This window comes from Bos grunniens, chromosome 6 (genome assembly GCF_055505025.1).
Source record: "Bos grunniens cultivar Pamir isolate PY7600 chromosome 6, Bosgru_T2T1.0, whole genome shotgun sequence".
Classification (NCBI taxonomy): Eukaryota; Metazoa; Chordata; class Mammalia; order Artiodactyla; family Bovidae; genus Bos; species Bos grunniens.
The window spans coordinates 32,870,259-32,890,752 of NC_141170.1; the positions used below are offsets into that span (position 1 = coordinate 32,870,259).

General features: G+C 37.9%; 1 protein-coding gene across 1 annotated transcript in view; it reads left to right on the plus strand.

The window, feature by feature from the left end:
• Positions 1 to 18,009, plus strand: part of LOC147370543 (UDP-glucuronosyltransferase 2C1-like) — a 34,306-nt gene extending 16,297 nt beyond the window's left edge. The window contains exons 4-6 of the mRNA XM_086405520.1: positions 4,048 to 4,135; positions 5,355 to 5,574; positions 17,474 to 18,009. Of these exons, the coding sequence (XP_086261646.1) occupies positions 4,048 to 4,135; positions 5,355 to 5,574; positions 17,474 to 17,753 (588 nt within the window). The 3' untranslated portion in view covers positions 17,754 to 18,009. The remainder of the gene's footprint in view (positions 1 to 4,047; positions 4,136 to 5,354; positions 5,575 to 17,473) is intronic.
• Positions 18,010 to 20,494: the final 2,485 nt, after the last annotated feature.

Sequence of the window (20,494 nt, forward strand, 5' to 3'; positions counted from 1 at the left end):
ATCATTCATCATTATGGAAATGAAAATCAAAAGCATATAAAATTAATACTTCATTCAATAGGATATCTATTATCAGAAAAAGAAGGGAAAAAATGGAAAATAACATGTTGGTGAAAATGTAGAGAAATAGGACTTGGTGGACTGCTACTAGGAGTAAAAATGATGCATCTGCTGCGAAAAACATTTTTGTGGTTACTTAGAAAGTTAAACATAGGATCGTATGAACTAGACATTCTGTCTTGGCTATATATTGAAAGGAATTGAAATCAGTGATTAAAACACATATTTGTAGGCGGAGCCTGGTGGGCTGCCGTCTATGGGGTCACACAGAGTCGGACACGACTGAAGTGACTTAGCAGCAGCAGCAGCAGCAGGCATAGTAACTTAATGAGTCAGATAACCATGATAATGTGATCACTCATCTAGAGCCAGACATCTTGGAGTCCGAAGTCAACTGGCCCTTAAGAAACACACTATGAACGAAGCTAGTGCAGGTGATGGAATTCCAGCTAAGCTATTTCTAATACTAAAATATGATGCTGTTAAAGTGCTGCACTCAATATGCCAGCAAATATGGAAAACTCATCACTGGACACAGAAATGGAAAAGGTCAGTTTTCATTCCATTCTCAAAGAAAGGCAATGCCAAAGAATGTTCAAGCTACCACACAATTGCACTCATTTCACATGATAGAAAGGTCATGCTCAAAATCTCCAAGATAGGCTTAAACAGTATGTGAACCAAGAACTTCCAGATATTCAAGCTGGATTTAGAAAAGGAAGAGGAACCAGAGATCAAAATGCCAACATCTCTTGGATCCTAGAAAAAGCAAGAGAATTTCAGAAAAACATCTACTTCTGCTTTATTGACTATGCCAAAACCTTTGTGTGGATTACAATAAACTGGAAAACTCTTCAAGAGATGGGAATACCAGATCACTTTACCTACCTCCTGAGAAACCTGTATGCAAGTCAAGAAACAACAGTTAGAACCAGACCTGGAACAATGGACTGATTCAAAATTGGGAAAGGAATATGTCAAGGCTGTATATTGTCACCCTGGTTATTTAAATTATACACAGAGTACATCATATGAAACACTGGGCTGGAAGAAGCACAAGCTGGAATCAAGACTGCTGGGAGAAATATCAATAACCTCAGACATGCAGATGACACCACCCTTATGGCAGAAAGTGAACAAGAACTAAAGAATCTCTTGATGAAGCTGCAAGAGGAGACTGAAAAAGCTGGCTTAAAACTCAGCATTCAAAAAACAAAGATCATGGCATTCAGTCCCATTGATTCATGGCAAACGGATGGAGAAAAAATGGAAACAGTCACAGACCTTATTTTCTTGGGCTCCAAAATCACTGCTGATATTGACTGCAGCCATGAAATAAAAAGATTCCTGCTCCTTGGAGGAAAAGCTATAACAAACATAGAAAGCACATTAAAAAGAAGATACATTACTTTACCGACAAAGGTCCCTATAGTCAAAGCTATGGTGTTTCTAGGAGTCATGTATGAATGTCAGAGTTGGACCATAAAGAAAGCTGAGCATTGACAAACTGATGCTTTGGAACTGTGGTGTTGGAGAAGACTCTTGAGAGTCCCTTGGATTGCAAGGAGATCAAACCAGTCAACCCTAAAGGAAATCAGTCTTGAATATTCATTGCAAGGATGATGCTGAAGCTGAAGTTCCAATATTTTGGCCATCTGATGTGAAGAACTGACTCATTAGAAAAGACCCTGATGCTGGAAATGATTGAAGGCTGGATAAGAAGTGGGAAACAGAGGATGAGATGGATGAAGGGCTTCACTGTCTCAATGGACATTAATTTTAGCAAACTCTGGGAAATGGTGAAGGACAGGAAGCCTGGCATGCTGCAATCCATGTGGTTGCAAAGAGTCGGATACAACTGAGCAACTGAACAAGTCAGAGCAACAATTTTCAGGTCAGAAAAATGATGGATAAAGAATTTATTTTGTTTTTTATTTTTTGGAGGGTTAATAGTTTTTAGTTTTGTTTTAGTATAGTTACGTTACAATGTTGTATTAGTTTCTGCTGCTAAGTCACTTCAGTTGTGTCTGACTCTGTGAGACCCCATAGACAGCAGCCCACCAGGCTTCCCTGTCCCTGGGATTCTCCAGGCAAGAACACTGGAGTGGGTTGCCATTTCCTTCTCCAGTGCATGAAAGTGAAAAGTGAAAGTGAAGTCGCTCAGTCGTGTCCGACTCTCTGCGACCCCATGGACTGCCGCCTACCAGGCTCCTCCATCCATGGGAATTTCCAGGCAAGAGTACTGGAGTGGGGTGCCATTGCCTTCTCTGTATTAGTTTCTACTATACAGCAAAGTGAATCGGCTATATGTATACATATATCACATTTCGGTGGATTTCCTTCACATATAGATCACTCCACATCATTGAGTAGAGTTCCCTGTACTTTGCAGCAGGTTCTCATTAGTTATCTACTTTAAACATGGTATCAGTAGTGTATATATGTCAATCCCTATCTCGCATTTTATCCCACCTGCCTTCCCTCTTGGTATCCATACATCTGTTTTCTACACCTGTTCCTCTATTTCTGCTTTGCAATTTATTTACATACATTCATACATATATATATATATGTATACATATGTGTATATAGTGAAATATTATTCAACCTTAAAAAGAAAGGAAGTTATGATATGTTGAAACAAGCATGAACCCTGAAATAAAATAATGCTAAGTCAGAAGAAAACAAATACTGTATGATTTATGTATACAAATAATGTATGATTCTACTTGTACCTGTTACCTAGAGTAGTCCAATTTTATAGAGATGGAAAGTAGGGCAGAGATTATCAGGGGCTAAGGAATGAGAGCTATAGGGAGTTATTTAATGATAGAGTTGATGTTATAGATGATGAAAATATTTGAGGTAAACATAGAGCTGATTGGACTTCCCTGGTGCCTTCAGTTCAATTCAGTAGCTCAGTCGTGTCCAACTCTTTGTGACCCCATGAATCACAGCACGCCAGGCCTCCCTGTCCATCACCAACTCCCAGACTTTACTCAAACTCACGTTCACTGAGTCGGTGATGCCATCCAAGCATCTCATCCTCTGTTGTCCCCTTCTCCTCCTGTCCCCAATCCCTCCCAGCATCAGAGTTATTTCCAATAAGTCAACTCTTCGTATAAGGTGGCCAAAGTATTGGAGTTTCAGCTTCAGCATCAGTCCTTCCAAAGAACACCCAGGACTGATCTCCTTTAGAATGGACTGGTTGGATCTCCTTGCAGTCCAAGGGACTCTCAAGAGTCTTCTCCAGCACCACAGTTCAGAAGCATCAATTCTTCGGCACTCAGCTTTCTTCCCTGGTGCCTTAGTTGTTAAATAATCTGCTTGCAATGTGGAAAACCTGGGTCCTATCCAATGGGTCAGGAAGATCCCCTGGAGGAAGGCATGGCAACCCACTCCAGTAATCTTACCTGGAGAATCCCCATGGACAGAGGAGCCTGGTAGGCTGCAGTCCATGGCGTCACAAAGAGTCAGACACGACCGTGCAACCAGATGCCATGCCATATAGTTGATGGTTACACAACGTTGTAGATGTTTTAATGTCACCAAACTCTAGACTTACAATACTTTAAAATGATAAATATAGTTATGAATACTTTATGCATCTATGTTACTGGTAAATATGTAAAAAAATAAGTTCAAAAGAGGTAAAATCTTTGTTTCAAAAATCCTCTTTACCAGAGTGGCCTAGTAACATCAATATGTAGTTCTTTCAGATGCAGATTGTAGTTTTTCTTCATCTACATCTTCATCATTTTTCTTCATCGGGTCAAGTTAGAATTAACTGGAAGATGAAAGGCCATTGACTAGGATAATTGCAAGCCTTTGAAAACATGGTTATAGTGTTAATGGTTTATAAACACTCATTGTTGGGGACTGTTTGCTTGTGTATTGCCTGGAGGCATCAAATCTGATCAATCATAGGTTAACTTCTGATAGGATGTGATTCTAAAAATCTTCTAATAAAGACATTCATCTTAATAGGTTCTGTGGCGATACACAGGAAAGAAACCAGAAACACTAGGCACCAATACCCGACTATATAAATGGATTCCACAAAATGATCTTCTTGGTAAGACCAAAGAGAAGAAAAATAAATAGAGCTGAATGAAGTTTAATCTGAATGATTATTCAATAACAGATATCCTACAAATTTATATTTAAAATAAGAAAAAAGAAATTTTAATGTGTTCTTCACATTTCTTCAGTATTTTGTATAAAAAAGGATTATTCATGACATTTTTTAAAGGCTAATGCATACTTTATTCAAGACCATCATGATAAGTATAGTTATTAGTGCAATGGACTTTTACAATAAGACAGAGAGTCTTATTTTACAATAAGACAGAGAGATACAACTCTGTATGCAGAAAGGAAAAGTGGGGAATTTTCCCCTAAAGAACATAATGGAAGTTCATTGGATGAAAAATTACAAATAGTTGAACTGACCTAGTAAATGCTTGCTAAAATTGGGCAATGCAGAGATAGTGGAGCCACAAAATCAAATTCTAGTTGAGAAGAGTTCAGAGGAACCTGACTAGACCTTGGTCAAGGATCTTTGTCAAACTTTAGCATAAATATCAAGTTTATAAATCTTGCATTTATGATTAATCTCTCCCTCCTCAGGATCAATGTCAGAGAAAGTACTTTTAGATCAGGCTCTCATTAACTTTTGTATAGAATATTGTAACACACTCCTGATGTTCTTCATCCATTTTCTCCTACCTCTCTTCTCTAGAGAAAAAAAAATCTGGCAAGCCATCTCACCTATATTTCATATATAATATAAATGGCTGCATATTAGTATAAAGTCAAGTGCAAATCCTATTTTCTTAAACAGAGTACATCATGAACTTGATGTAACCTATCTATCTAGCCTGTTATGCCAACATTCTCATATTGAAATCCTACACATCTCACCTCCCTTTTCCCATCTTCAAAAATATTTGGTTTCTACAGTCCCTCCCTTTGTTTTTATTGATATATTCTTCTTGCAATAATTTGTCAAATGGCAAGTACTCTCCATCATGTATTCTGCAGGAAACTTCTTAGTTGTCTGTGGGATGACTTAATTGTTGGAATCACTAACTATACTTAGCCTGGAGTAATTAATTGCTGCTTTCTTCAGAGCCTATAAGGATTTATATGTGTTCTCATGGCACATAATTATATACAAGATGTTACCTAATAGAATTTGGCTTATGCAGGTGTCATGGTTTTCTGTTTCTGAAACCCTTACAATTTAGAATAATAATGTTTCTTTCTTTTTTTTTTTTTTTTTTAATTTTTAGGCCATCCCAAAACCAGAGCTTTTATCACTCACTGTGGAACCAATGGGGTCTATGAAGCTATTTACCATGGGGTCCCTATGGTTGGAATTCCTTTTTTTGCTGACCAGTATGATAATGTTGTTCGTATGCAAGCAAAAGGAGCAGCTGTTGAAGTAGACTTGCAAAGAATGACAAGTGCAGATCTGCTGAATGCTTTGAAAGCAGTTATTAACAACCCTTTGTGAGTAGAGAATATATACATTTTTAAGAAGCCTCGTGTATTTTGAAGGAATAATCAGCTTTATACAATTATAAATTGATAATTTTATATAATAACCAGTGCATGGGTAATATCAAATAAGATTATTTTATATTTCTTAAATCTTGTGAAATTATTTTGTCACCTACCACTACTGAGTGATAGATTACAACCTCAAAGAAATACTACATTTATTTAAAGAAAATTATCTATTGTTAAAAAGATATAAGCTTTTTAATTTACAATAGTACTTTTTATTTCTTAAAAATTGCAGATATTATCACTTTAAAGAATTTAGGAAATGTAACAAAATCATAAAAACATAACCACTCAGCTTTCCTCATGTAGTTATAACCAACACCAGTTTAGAAACTTCTGCTATTTGCTTGTCTAATTTATAAATAGAAAGCAATAGAAATATATTTGTAAAAATAGAGTTATATTTGTTCATTTAAAATATTTTATATTGGTATATTTTAAATTAAAACTAGAGAAAGAGAATGAAGCAAAATTGAGAGATCCAAATGGAGGCAGAGAAGACCCTAGCCTCCTTGTTCCCTGGCAGAAAATAACAGTTAGACACTACCTATGAACAAAATCACCTCTGGGAATGCTCTAAGTCCATGTATGAAATTTTAGCAACACAGTAGAACAACAACTAAAAAAAAAAAAGCCTGAGATAAATCACACAAGAATAAAATGATAACAGTTTTATTTTACCAGCATCATCCTCAAGGCAGCATTGCTCAGCACCAAGAGAGAACTCTCAGCTAGAAAGAGTTCCTTGGTAGAAAAAGAAGAATGGAGTGGGTGATCAATTTCTAAGGCCTTCTGGGACACAAAAATAGAAAAACAAATTCTAAATTTGTATGAAGCCACAAGAGATCTCAAACAGCCAAAGCAGTCCCAAGAAATAATGACATTGAAGGCATCCCACTTTTTATTTCAAACTGTACTACAAAGCTATAGTAATTTTAAACAGATGATATTGTCATAAAAATAGACATACAGACCAATGGACAGGATTGAGAGCCTTGAAACAAACCCTCATATATAAAGCTGAATAATATTTTTCAAAAAGTGAAGAATACTCAATAGGAAAAGCGTTATCCCTTCAATGAGTAGTATTAGGGAAACTAGATAATTATATGCAGGAGAATAGAATTTGGAGCTGTATATTACATTACTTACAAAAGATGACTAGAAATGGACTAAAGACTTAAACATAAGACCGGAAACCACAGAACTCCTATGATCAAACAGGAGGAAATCTTTCTTGACAAGGGTATTGGCAACAAATTTTGGGATATGATACCAACAATACAAGGAACCAGTGCAAAACAAAAGGTGAGGCTATATTAAGCTCAAAAGCTTCTGTACAGCAAAAGAAATGACCTACAAAATGAAAGGCAACATACCAAATTGGAGAACATTTTTAAAATAACACATCTGATAAGAAACTAATATACAAAAGATATAAGTAACTCATATTACTCAATAGCAAAATTTTTTAAAAAATGGAGTTACTGAATAGATATTGGCCCAAAAAAGATGTATAATGGCCAACAGGTACATGAAAAGGGGCTTGACACTACTAAGCATCATAAAATGCAAATCAAAACCTCACCTTTCCCACCTCACACTTATTAGAATTGTTGTTGAGGTTGTTCAGTCACTAAGTTGTTGCTGACTCTGTGACCCCATTGACTACAGCATGCCAGGCTACCATGTCCTCACCTATCTCCTGGAGTTTGCTCAAATACATGTCCATTGAGGTGGTGATGCTATCTAACCATCTCATCCTCCGCTGCCCAATTTTCTTTTTCCCTTCAATCTGACTCAGCAGTAGGTTCTTTTGCAGTGAATCAGCTCTTCGCATCAGGTGACCAAAGTATTGGAGCTTCAGCTTTAGCATCAGTCCTTCCATGAAATTCAGGGTTGATTTCTTTTAGGATTGACTGGTTTGATCTCCTTACTGTCCAAGGGACTCTTGAGTCTTCTTCAGCACCAGAATTAGAAAGCATCAGTTCTTCAGTGCTCAGCCTTCTTTATGGTCCAACTCTCACATGATTGCTGGAAAAACCATAGCTTTGACTATAGGGACATTAGTCAGCAAAGTAATGTCTCTGCTTTTTAATATGCTGTCTGTGTTTGTCATAGTTTTTCTTCCAAAGAGCAAGAGCCTTTTAATTTCATGACTGCAGTTGCTCTCCAGAGTGATTTTGGAGCCCAAGAAAATAAAAGTATGACACTGTTTCCACATCTATTTGTCACAAAGTGATGGGACAGGATACCATATTCTTAGTGTTTTTCAATGTTGAGCTTCAAGCCAGCCTTTTCACTTTCTTTCTCTTTCATCAAGAGGCTCTTTAGTTCCTCCTTGCTTTCTTCCATAAGGGCAGAGTCATTTGCATATCTGAGGCTCTTGATATTTCTCCTGGCAATCTTGATTCCACCTTTAACTTCATCCAGCCTGGCATTTCTCATGATGTACTCCTTTCTTAATTGTAACCAGTCCAATGTACCATGTTCACCTCTTACTGTTGCTTCTTAACCTGCACACAGGTGGTTCTTGACTTGCAAAGTGGTCTGGTATTCCCATCTCTTGAAGAATTTTCCACTTTGTTGTAATCCATGCAGTAAAGGCTTTAGCATACCATGTTCACCTCTTACTGTTGCTTCTTAACCTGCACACAGGTGGTTCTTGACTTGCAAAGTGGTCTGGTATTCCCATCTCTTGAAGAATTTTCCACTTTGTTGTAATCCATGCAGTAAAGGCTTTAGCATAGTCAATGAAGCAGTAGATGTTTTTCTGGAAGTCTCTTGCTTTTTATAGGATCCAGTGGATGTTGGCATTTTGATCTCTTGTTCCTCTGCCTTTTCTAAACCCAGTTTGAATATCTGAAAGTTCTTTGTTCATGTAGTATTGCAGCTAAGCTTGGAGAATTTTGAGCATTACTTTGCTAGCATGTGAAATGAGTGCAATTGTGCAGTAGTTTGAATATTCTTTTGTCATTGCCTTTCTTTGGGACTGGAATTAAATCTGACCTTTTTGAGTCCTGTGGCAACTGCTAACTTTTCCAAATTTGCTGGCATATTGAGTGCAGCACTTTAACAGCATCATCTCTTGGGTTTTGAAATAGCTCAACTGGAATTTCATCACCTCCACTAGTTTTGTTCATAGTGATGCTTCTTAAGGTCCACTTGACTTCACACTCCAAGATTTCTGGCTCTAGGTGAGTGATCACACCATGGAGTAGGAAATGGCACCCCAATCTAGTATTCTTGTTTGGAAAATATTCCCCTGGAGTAGGAAATGGCAACCCACTCCATTATTCTTGCTTAGTGAACCCCATGTACAGAGGAGCCTGGACTACTTTAGTCTGTGAAGTTTCAATGAGCAGGAACAACTGAGCACAAAAGCATGAAATAATATTCATACATGACTATTAGAAAATCATAGCTTTGACTATATGGACCATGTCAGCACAATGATATATATTTCTGCTTCTTAATATCCTTTTTAGATTTATCAGAGCTTTCCTTTCAGGGAGCAAGTGTCTTTTAATTCCATGGCTGCAGTCAATGTCTGCAGTGATTTTGTGGCCCAGAAAATAAAATCTATCACTGCTTTCACTTTTCCCCCTTCTGTTTGCCATGGAGTGATGGGACCAGATGCCATGGTCTGTTTTTCGTATGTTGAGTTTCAAGCCAGCTTAGAACTTTTAGAAAGGCCATCATTAAAAGACAAGGTGTAAGAGGTATTGGTAAGGATGTAGAAAAAGAACTCCAGTGCACTCCAGATGGGAATGAAAATTGGTGGAGCCACTTGGAAAACAGTATGGAAGTTTGTCAAAATATCAACAACAAAACAAATTCACTATCCAGCATTCACTGCTGGATATATAACCAAAGGAAATTAAAACAGAATATGGAAGAGATATCTTCATCCCAGTGCTAATTTCTGTATTTTTCACAAAAAACAAAATATGAATAAAACCTACGTGTCTGTCAATGAATGAATAGATTGAGAAGATGTGGTATAGGTATGTAAAAGAATAATATTTAGCAAAGAAGACAAAGGAAATACTGCCATTAGTGAAAACATGGAATTGTGCTGAGTAAAGTAACTCAGACAGTGAATGACAAACATTAGTTGAGATTACTTATATGTATAACCTAAAAGTTTGAACTCATAGAAGCAGAGAGTAGAGTGGTGTTTTCTAGGGCCTAGGAGTTGGGAGAGTGGAAAGACAACCTTTGAGTAATAGGGATCAGGCTTTGAGTAATAAAATAAATAAGTTCTGGGGAACTTTGTGCAGCATGGTGGTTAGCTGTGATCATAAACAAATAAATAAATTCTCAGTAATGAAGGATTACATTTGTTATATAATTATATTTCATATAAATCAAATATATTCTTTGGAAAAAAGAAACTAATTAAAATTTTAAAATTTGCCAAGGTTAAATAAATGTTTCTATATATCAGATAAATCCTTGCTACAAATTTTGTATAAATCTATAAATGAGCATTGACATTGGAGATTAAAATTATTTCTTAGACATTTTAATTTTTTAAATAATGAATGATTTTTCACTATGAAGTCACTTCTTATCAGCGTCTCTCTTTTTTGTTTAACTTACTTTCAATTGGGGAGTAACTGATTTACAATGTTGCATTCTTTTTTATCTTGCAACAACTTTTTGTTGTTGTTAAGTAGCTCAGTCATGTCCGACTCCTTGCCACCCCATGGAGTACAATAGGAGTCAGCTTCAGCATCTGTCCGTCCAATGAATGTTCAGGACTGATTTCCTTTAGGATTGACTGGTTTGATCTCCTTGCAGTCTAAGGGACTCTCAAGAGTCTTTTCCAACACCACAGTTCAAAAGCATCAATTCTTGGACACTCAGCTTTCTTTATAGTCCAACTCTCACATCCATACATGACTACTGGAAAAACCATATTTTTGACTAGACGGACTTTTGTCAGCAAAGTAATTTCTCTGCTTTTTAATATACTGTCTGGGTTGGTTATAGCTTTTCTTCCAAGGAGCAAGTGTCTTTTAATAGCATGGTTTCAGTCACCATCTGCAGTGATTTTGAGCCCCTCCCCCCATCTATTTGCCATGAAATGATTGGTCTGATGCCATGATCTTAGTTTATTGAATGCTGTGTTTTAAGCCAACTTTTTCACTCTCCTCTTTCACTATCATCAAGAGGTTCTTTAGTTCTTCTTCGCTTTCTGCCAAGAGGGTGGTGTCATCTGTGTATCTGAAGTTATTGATATTTCTCCCAGCAATCTTGATTCCAGATTGTGTTTCATCCAGCCTGACATCTCCCATGTACTCTAAATAAAAGTTAAATAAGCAGGGTGACAATATACAGCATTGATGTAGTCATTTCCTAATTTGGAACCTGTCCGTTGTTCCATGTCCAGTTCTAACTGTTGTTTCTTGACCTGCATACATATATCTCAGGAAGCAGGTCTGCGATATAATATCCCATCAGATATAATATCCTACATATATAATATCTGTTGAAGAATCTTCCACATTTGTTGTAATCCACACAGTCAAATGCTGTGGTGTAGTCAGTCAATAAAGAAAAAGCAGACATTGATTTGGAACTCTCTTGCTTTTTTGATGATCCAATGGATGTTGGCATTTTGATCTCTGATTCCTCTGCCTTTTCTAAATCCAGCTTGAATATCTGGAAGTTATTGGTTTGCATAGTGTTGAAAACAACCTTGGAGAATTTTGAGCATTACTTTGCTAGCATGTGAGATGAGTGCAATTGTGCGATAGTTTGAACATTTTTTGGCATTGCCTTTCTTTGGGATTGGAATGAAAACTGACCTTTTCCAGTCTTGTGGCCAATGATGAGCTTTCCAAATTTGCTGGCATATTAAGTGCAAAGCTTCAATAGTATCATCTTTCCTGCTGTGCTTCGTCCCTCAGTTGTGTCTGACTCTTTGTGATACAATGGATTGTAGCCCACCAGGATTGTTGGGATTAGATGTAACCTAGTTGGAATTTCATGACATCCACTAGCTTTGTTCATAGTGATGCTTCCTAAGGCCCTTTTGACTGCACGCTGCAGAATGTCTGGCTCTGGGTGAGTGATCACACCATTGCGGTTATCTGGGTCATGATCTTTTTTGTATAGTTGCCCAAAATCACTGCAGATGGTAGCTGCAGCCATGAAATTAAGACACTTGTTCTTTCGAAGAAAAGCTATGACCAACCTAGACAGCATATTAGAAAACATATGCTGTTTCAATTGGGGGGTAACTGATTTACAGTGTTGTATTCTTTTTTATCTTGCAACAACTTTTTGTTGTTGTTAAGTAGCTCAGTCATGTCCAACTTCTTGCCACCCCATGGAGTACAATAGGAGTCAGCTTCAGCATCTGTCTGTCCAATGAATGTTCAGGACTGATTTCCTTTAGGATTGACTGGTTTGATCTCCTTGCAGTCTTGTCTAGTCAAAGCTATGGTTTTTCAAGTAGTCATGCATGGATGTGAGAGCTGAACCATCAAGAAATCTGAGCACTGAAGAACTGATGCTTTTGAACTGTGGTGTTGGAGATGACTCTTGAGAGTCCCTTGGACTGAAAGGAGATCCAGTCAGTCCATCCTAAAGGAAATCATTCCTGAATATCCATTGGAAGGACTGATGTTGAAGTTGAAGCCTCAATACTTTGGCCACCTGATGCAAAGAACTGGCTCATTGGCAAAGATCCTGATGCTGGGCAAGGTGGAAGGCTGGAGGAGAAGAGGATGGCAGAGGATGAGATGGTTCGATGGCATCACCAGATTGATGGACAGGAGTTTGAGCAAGCTCTGGAGGTTGGTGATGGACAGGGAACCTGGTGTGCTGCAGTCCATGAGCAAAGAGTCAGACATGACTGAGTGACTGAAATGAACTGAACTCTTTGTATTCTTGCCACCTCTTCTTAATATCTTCTGCTTCTGTTAGGTCCATACCATCTCTGTCCTTTATTGTGCCCATCTTTACTTGAAATATTTCCTTGGTATCTCTAGTTTTCTGAAATCTCAAATCTTTCCCTTCCTATTGCTTTCCTCTATTTCTTTGCATTGACCACATAGGAAGGCTATCTTATCTCTCCTTGCTGTTCTTTGAAACTCTGCATTGAGATGGATATTTATTTTCTTTTCTCCTTTGCGTTTTGCTTCTCTTCTTTTCTCAGCTATTTGTAAGGCTTCCTCAGACAACCATTTTCCCTTCTACAGTTCTTTTTCTTGGGGTTGGTTTTGATCATGGCCTCCTGTACAATGTCATAAACCTCTGTCCATAGTTCTTCATGCACTCTGTCTATCTGATCTAATCCCTTGAATTCATTTGTCACTTCCACTGTATAATTGTAAGTGATTTGATTTATGTCATATCTGAATGGTCTACTGCTTTTCCCTCCTTATTTAATGTAAATCTAAATTTGGCAATAAGGAGTTCATGATCTGACCACAGTCAACTCCTGGTCTTGTTTTTGCTGACTGTATAGAGTAACTTCATCCTCAACTTCAAAGAATATAATCAATCTGGTTTTGGGATTGACCATCTCTACACATTGACCACGTATAGAGTCATTTCTTGTGTTGTTGGAGGAGGGTGGTGTTTGCTATGACCGGTGTGTGTTCTTGACAAAACTCTGTTAGCCTTTGTCATGCTTCCTTTTGTACCCCAAGGCCAAAGTTGCCTGTGACTCCAGGTGTTTCTTAACTTCCTATTTTTGCACTCCAGTCCCCTATGATGGCTTTATTGACTATGCCAAAGCCTTTGACTGTGTGGATCACAATAAACTGTGGAAAATTCTGAAAGAGATGGGAATACCAGACCACCGGATCTGCCTCTTGAGAAATTTGTATGCAGGTCAGGAAGCAACAGTTAGAACTGGACATGGAACAACAGACTGGTTCCAAATAGGAAAAGGAGTTCATCAAGGCTATATATTGTCACCCTGTTTATTTAACTTATATGCAGAGTACATCATGAGAAATGCTGGACTGGAAGAAACACAAGCTGGAATCAAGATTGCCAGGAGAAATATCAATAACCTCAGATATGCAGATGACACCACCCTTATGGAAGAAAGTGAAGAGGAACTCAAAAGCCTCTTGATGAAAGTGAAAGAGGAGACTGAAAAAGTTGGCTTCAAGCTCAACATTTAGAAAATGAAGATCATGGCATCCGGTCCCATCACTTCATGGGAAATAGATGGGGAAACAGTGGAAACAGTGTCAGACTTTATTTTTCTGGGCTCCAAAATCAGTGCAGATGGTGACTGCAGCCATGAAATTAAAAGACACTTACTCCTTAGAAGGAAAGTTATGACCAACCTAGATAGCATATTGAAAAGCAGAGACATTATTTTGCCAACAAAGTTTCATCTAGTCAAGGCTATGGTTTTTCCTGTGGTCATGTATGGATCTGAGAGTTGGACAGTGAAGAAGGCTGAGTGCCAAAGAATTGATGCCTTTGAACTGTGGTGTTGGAGAAGACTCTTGAGAGTCCCTTGGACTGCAAGGAGATCCAACCAGTCCATTCTGAAGGAGATCAGCCCTGGGATTTCTTTGGAAGGAATGATGCTAAAGCTGAAACTCCAGTACTTTGGCCACCTCATGCGAAGAGTTGACTCATTGGAAAAGACTCTGATGCTGAGAGGGATTGGGGGCAGGAGGAGAAGGGGACGACAGAGGATGAGATGGCTGGATGGCATCACTGACTTGATGGACGTGAGTCTGAGTGAACTCCAGGAGTTGGTGATGGACAGGGAGGCCTGGTGTGCTGCGATTCATGGGGTCACAAAGAGTCGGACACGACTGAGTGACCGATCTGATCTGATCTGATCTGATGATGAAAAGGACATCTTTCTTTGGTGCTAGTCCTAGAAAGTCTTGTAGGTTTTCACAGAGCCATTCAACTTCAGTCTCTTCAGCTTTAGTGGCTGGGGCAAAGATTTGGATTGCTGTGATGTTGAGTGGTTTGCCTTGGAAACGAATAGAGATCATTTAGTCATTTTTGCAATTGCTCCCAAGTACTGCATTTTGGACTCTTTTGCTGACTGTGAGGGCTATTCCATTTCTTCTAAGGGATTCTTGCCCATAGTATTAGATATAGTGGTCATCTGAATTAAATTTGCACATTCCAGTCCATTTTGGTTCGCTGATTCCTAGAATGTCGATATTCACTCTTGCCATCTCCTGTTTGACCACTTCCAATTTGCCTTGATTAATGGACCTAACATTTCCAGGTTCCTATGAAATATTGCTCTTTATAGTATCAGACTTTACTTTCACCACCAGAGACATCCACAAATGGGCATCGTTTCCACTTTGGGTCAGATTCTTCATTCCTTCTGGGGCTATTTCTCTGATCTTCTCCAGTAACATTTTGGACACCTACTGACCTGAACACTGCATCTTTTGGTGTCATATCTTTTTGCCTTTTCATACTGTTCATGGAATTCTCAAGGCAGAATGCTGAAGTGGTTTGCCATTCCCTTCTCCAGTACAACAATGTGAATCCTCCATAAGTTTATATATATATATATATATATATATATATATATATATATATATATATAATCCCCTCCTTCCACCCCATCCCACGCTTTTGTGTTTTGTGGCAATCTCTTGGGTATATTCAAGTCTTTTCAACCCCATGGACTGTAGCCTGCTAGTCTCCTCTGTTGATAGGACTTTCCAGGGTTTAATACTGGCATGGATTGCCATTTCCTTCTCTAGAGGATCTCACTGACCCAGGGATCGAACGTGCATCTCCTGCTCTCCCGCATTGGCAGGGAGATTCCTTAGCACTGAGCCACCTAGGAAGCCCCGGAGTACCAGGCTGAGCTCTCTGTGTTATACAGCAAATTCTAATGGCTATCTACTCTACACATGATAGTATATATAAGTCAGTGCTACTTCCTCAATTTGTCCGACTGTGTCCCATCCCTTGCTGTGTACACAAGTTTGTCCTCTACATCTGCATTTCTATTCCTACCTTACAAATGGGGTAATAAGTACAATTTTTTTCCGAGGTTACAATATTAATATATGATATTTGTTTTTCTCCTTCTGACTTACTTCACTCTGTAAAACAGGCTGTGGGTTCCATCAATGTCTCTTAAACATCACATCTTAGATTTCTTTGCTATATTATCAGTACAATGTTATCAAAGCTTACAACATACACATCTTGCCCATGACCACAATTTCCACTATCACTTAGCATTAATTTCATATTTATATGGATTTAATGAACCAATTTGTGTTTTAATGGAGTATTTTGTTGACTTTTTATCTGATAAATACTTTCTGTATCTGTCTTGGAATTTCTGTTGCTGTTGTTTGTTTTCCTGAGATGTGTTCAGAGGTACTTATTCCTTAAATTTTTGTGTATTAAAAAAGGCCTGCCTTGGTTGTTTAAACCAAAGGGCAACAGGGCTTTGTTTACTTTTTTCTCATTTATAGTTCTCATCCTCAAAACTTGCTGCATGCTTTCCCATGATTTTCTACTATTTAATGTTCTGTATTCTTTATCAATGATGATTGCACTTTGGTGTGGGCGAATAACCTCCCTCCTTTACAAACCCAAGGAAATCTTGCTTCTAAGTCAGCCATTCAAAGCGTTAAGCCAAAACCGTGGTTTGGTCTTCTGTTCCTTGACAGAAGTCAGGAGGGTTAGTGTTCCAGCTATTGCCATCCTTCCATCTCACTACTGCAGGCACAGCCCTCTGCTGTTGTTGTACAGTTGCTCAGTCGTGTCTACTCTTTGCGACTCCATGAAATGCAGCACACCAGGCCTCCCTGTCCTTCACTATCTCCCAGAGTTTCCCCAAGTTCATGTTCATTTTCAGTGATGCCATCCAACCGTTTCATCCTCTGATGCCCTCTTCTCTTTCTTCCCTCAATATTTTCCAGCACTGTGGACCTTCCCAGTGAGTTGTCTATTCTCATCAGATGACCAAGATACTGGAGCTTCAGCTTCAACATCAGTCCTTCCAGTGAATATTCAGGGTTGATCTCCCTTATGATTGACTGGTTTGATCTCCTTGCTGTCCAAAGGACTTTCAGGAGTCTTTTCCAGCACCATAGTTGAAAGCATCAGTTATTTGGCATCTGACTTCTTTATGGTCCAACTCTCACAATGGTATGGGACCATTAGGAAGACCATAGCCTTGACTATTCAGATTTTTGTTGGCAGAGTAATGTTTCTGGTTTTCAACACACAGCCCTCTTTAGCCTGAGGCAAAAATGCCAGCATCTATTCAGTCTCAGGCCCTATTTCTTGCCTAGAAGATCACATGAAGCTTTTTTGCTTTCATCTGAAATGTCAGGACCATGAAGATCACATACTTGAATCATTTCCTATTACTGCTGAAGTCTAATTAATACTGACACTCCAGACCAAACCTGGGGAAGAGTGAAGGAGTGGGGAAAGGGTTCCTTTTTCATAGACCTTCCCTTCCATGCTGCTTCCTACACTATTATATTCCCAATGCCACACTCAGCAAGTTAGATCAAAATTCTGTATTCTCAAGCTACATATTCTATTAATCCATTCTTATTTCTGTGCTTTGAGAATGCTATTTTCAATTGGAAATTATTTTCTCTCCTACCTCCAATAATTGCTGAGACTCTAAAGCATCCAACAGATTCCAGCCAATGGACCATCATATCTAGAAATATCTCAAGAGGAAACAATTTTCTTAAGCCTTTCATATTCTTGGTGATATAAATTATGACACAACTTACCATATAATTAATTATGCAATATATTTTTAATAATATATATGTGTTTTAGGTGTATCATGTCCTTAACAAACTTTACAGGTTGTTATTTATATATTAAATTTTAGCTATAAAGAGAATGCTATGAAGTTATCAAGAATCCACCATGATCAGCCTGTAAAACCCCTGGACCGAGCAGTCTTCTGGGTTGAGTTTGTCATGCACCACAAAGGAGCCAAGCACCTTCGACCAGCTTTCCATGACCTCAACTGGTTCCAGTACCACTCTTTGGATGTGATTGGCTTCCTGCTAGCCTGTGTGGCAACTGTTGCATTCCTGGTCACTAAATGTTGCCTGTTTTGTTACTGGAAGTTTGGTAAGACTGCAAAGAAGAAAAAGATAGAGTAGTCTCTTCTGCCTTTTTTTTTTTTTAAATAATTGGGCTAGAAAGTTTGACAGAATCCATCTGAATAATCCAGCCACTGATTTGAAAAGATTTCTCTCCTCTTCGTCTGGATTCTTGTCCAGTCTTCAACTTATCAAGACAAAGATCAAAGATTCACTCCAGAAATAAGCCACATGATTCAGAATTAAGGTTTAAAATAATCTATTCTTTAAAAAGATATGACAAATGAATAAACACATGGAAATTTTAACAGTTAAAGTTTAGTGCTTTCCTTTGTTCATTGCTTTCAGTTCAACCAGTTGAGATGCTGGTGAGGCCTCAGGAACATAATGATAAATCCTATTTCCATACTGATCAGGTTGAATATTTCTTAAATATCTAACATAGTTTTGGGTTCAATACTCAATAATTATTTCATATTCTCTAAGAAATATTTAAGAACTAATGCAGAACACACTCTAGCCAGAGCTTCTTTGCCAGTCAAGAATATCAGAAGACTGACAGGATTTCTACTCTGCTGTAAAGCACATTTTACATCATCAATTTCCTTTCATATCACACATTAGACTTTGTCCCCTTTGGAATACAAAACACTGTTTTTTGTTTTTGTTTTTTTTCCAAGACTATCCTTCATTTGGATATTAATAATGATAGTACTTCATTTGTATTTTAACACTTCTTGGCTTCAGAGAACTAGCTGATTATTGTATGTTTTCATGGTTATTCGTACGATGGGCCAAAGTAAATGACTTGAATTTAATGCCCACTCTTTTAAACTAACTTAAATACAATAAGGCTGTATATTGTCATTCTGCTTATTTAACTGTATGTAGAGTGCATCATGCGAAATGCTGGCCTGGACAAGCAGGAATCGAGATTGCCGCAGAAATATCAACCTCAGGTGATACACAGATGATACCCGTCTAATGACAGAAAGTAAAAAGGAACTAAAGAGGTTTTTGATGAGGGTAAAAGAGGGAAAAGCTGGCTTAAAGCTGAGCATTAAAAAAAAAAAATGAAAATCATGGCACCTGGTCCCATCATTTCATAACAAATAGAAGGAGGAAAAGTGGAAACTGCTTTCTTATCCTCCAAAATCACTGTGGATGCTGACTGTAGCCATGAAATTAAAAGATGCTTGCTCCTCAGAAGAAAAGCTATGACAAACCTAGACAGTGTGTTAAAAAGCAGAGATACCACTTTGCAGACAAAGGTCTATGTACTCAAAGTTATCCTTTTTCCTGTATATTTATGAGAGTTGGACCAAGAAAGCCCAGCAGTGAAGAATTGATGCCTTAAAATTGTAGTGCTGGAGAAGACTCTTGAGGGTCCTTTGAACTGCAAGGAGATCAAACCAGTCAATACTAAAGGAAATCAACCGTGAATATTCACTGGAAGGACTGATGCTACCATTGAATCTCCAATACTTTGGCCACCTGATAAGAAGAGTTGATTCACTGGGGAAGACCCTGCTTTTGGAAGAAGGAGGTGGTGGAGGATGGGATGGTTAGATAGCATCACTGACTCAATGGACATAAATTTGAGAAAACTCTGGGAGATAGTGAGGGCTTCCCTAGTGGGTTACCAGTAAAGAAAATGCTTACCAGTGCAGAAGACTCTCATTTGATCCCTGACCCAGGAAGATCCCTCAGAGGAAGAAATGGCAACCCACTCCAGTATTCTTGCCTGGGAAATCCCATAGACAGAGGAGCCTGACAGGCTACATTCCAGGGGATCACAAAGAGTTGGACATGACTTAGCAACTAAACAACAACTGGGAGATAGTGAAGGACAGAATAGACTGGTGTGCTGCAGTCCACGGGGTCACAAAGAGTCAGATACCAACAACTATATCAAAAGTTTACTTAACTTGAATCCTACATTAATTTTATTTACAATAAAAATATTTGCAAAGAAGAAAAAAACTGTTTAGAGTTGCACTGCAGACACTTTGGACAGAAAATGCACTTCCCATAAATGCTGCTTTTTTGGGGATGATTTCTCCTTCAGAAATTCAGGAGTTAATCCAGTTCTTTCTTTCTTTTACTTTGTCTCAATATTTCTCCTGGTCCTCTCATGAGCTGTACTGTGACTACTATACTAAGCACAAGTATCTAGGCATCTTACTAACTAGCATCAGCCTGAAATCTGCAGCAAATATGAAAACATAAATTGAATTTTAATAAAACAAACATGTCTCTAAAAATAGAATGTTCTCTTTTTTATCCTTCTCTAATCCTATAGGTGAATATGGGGAGTTCTGGCCATGATTTTGTCTTGAAATTCCATCAAATTTTCCATTAAAAAAAATCTCTTCCTTTCTTTTCTAAAAGTCTATCTTCAATACGCTTGCCAATAATTTGCCCTTGACGTCAAAAAAGTTATTCAGTCTAACTCAGATGATGTTATCTATTAACCAAGTTCAGTAAATGATTCACCATGAACTTTGACATCTATAAATCAAGTTAGACCTAAAATAACTAAATACAAATGTAAGTCTACCAAATATAAAAACTGAACAAATATAACACTATCAGAATAGATATAAATGATTTGGGCAATTACTGTCTTTTACAGGTATGAGAACAAGGTAATCATAATTTATTATTAGTTGGGGAATGAACTGTAAAGAAATAGAGGAGCTAAAAATATATTTTCTCAATTTTATGAGGCTTTGAATAATTAAATAATTATATTACTTTAAGGAATAGAACTTAAAAATGCAAGCACTGATGTTGCTAAA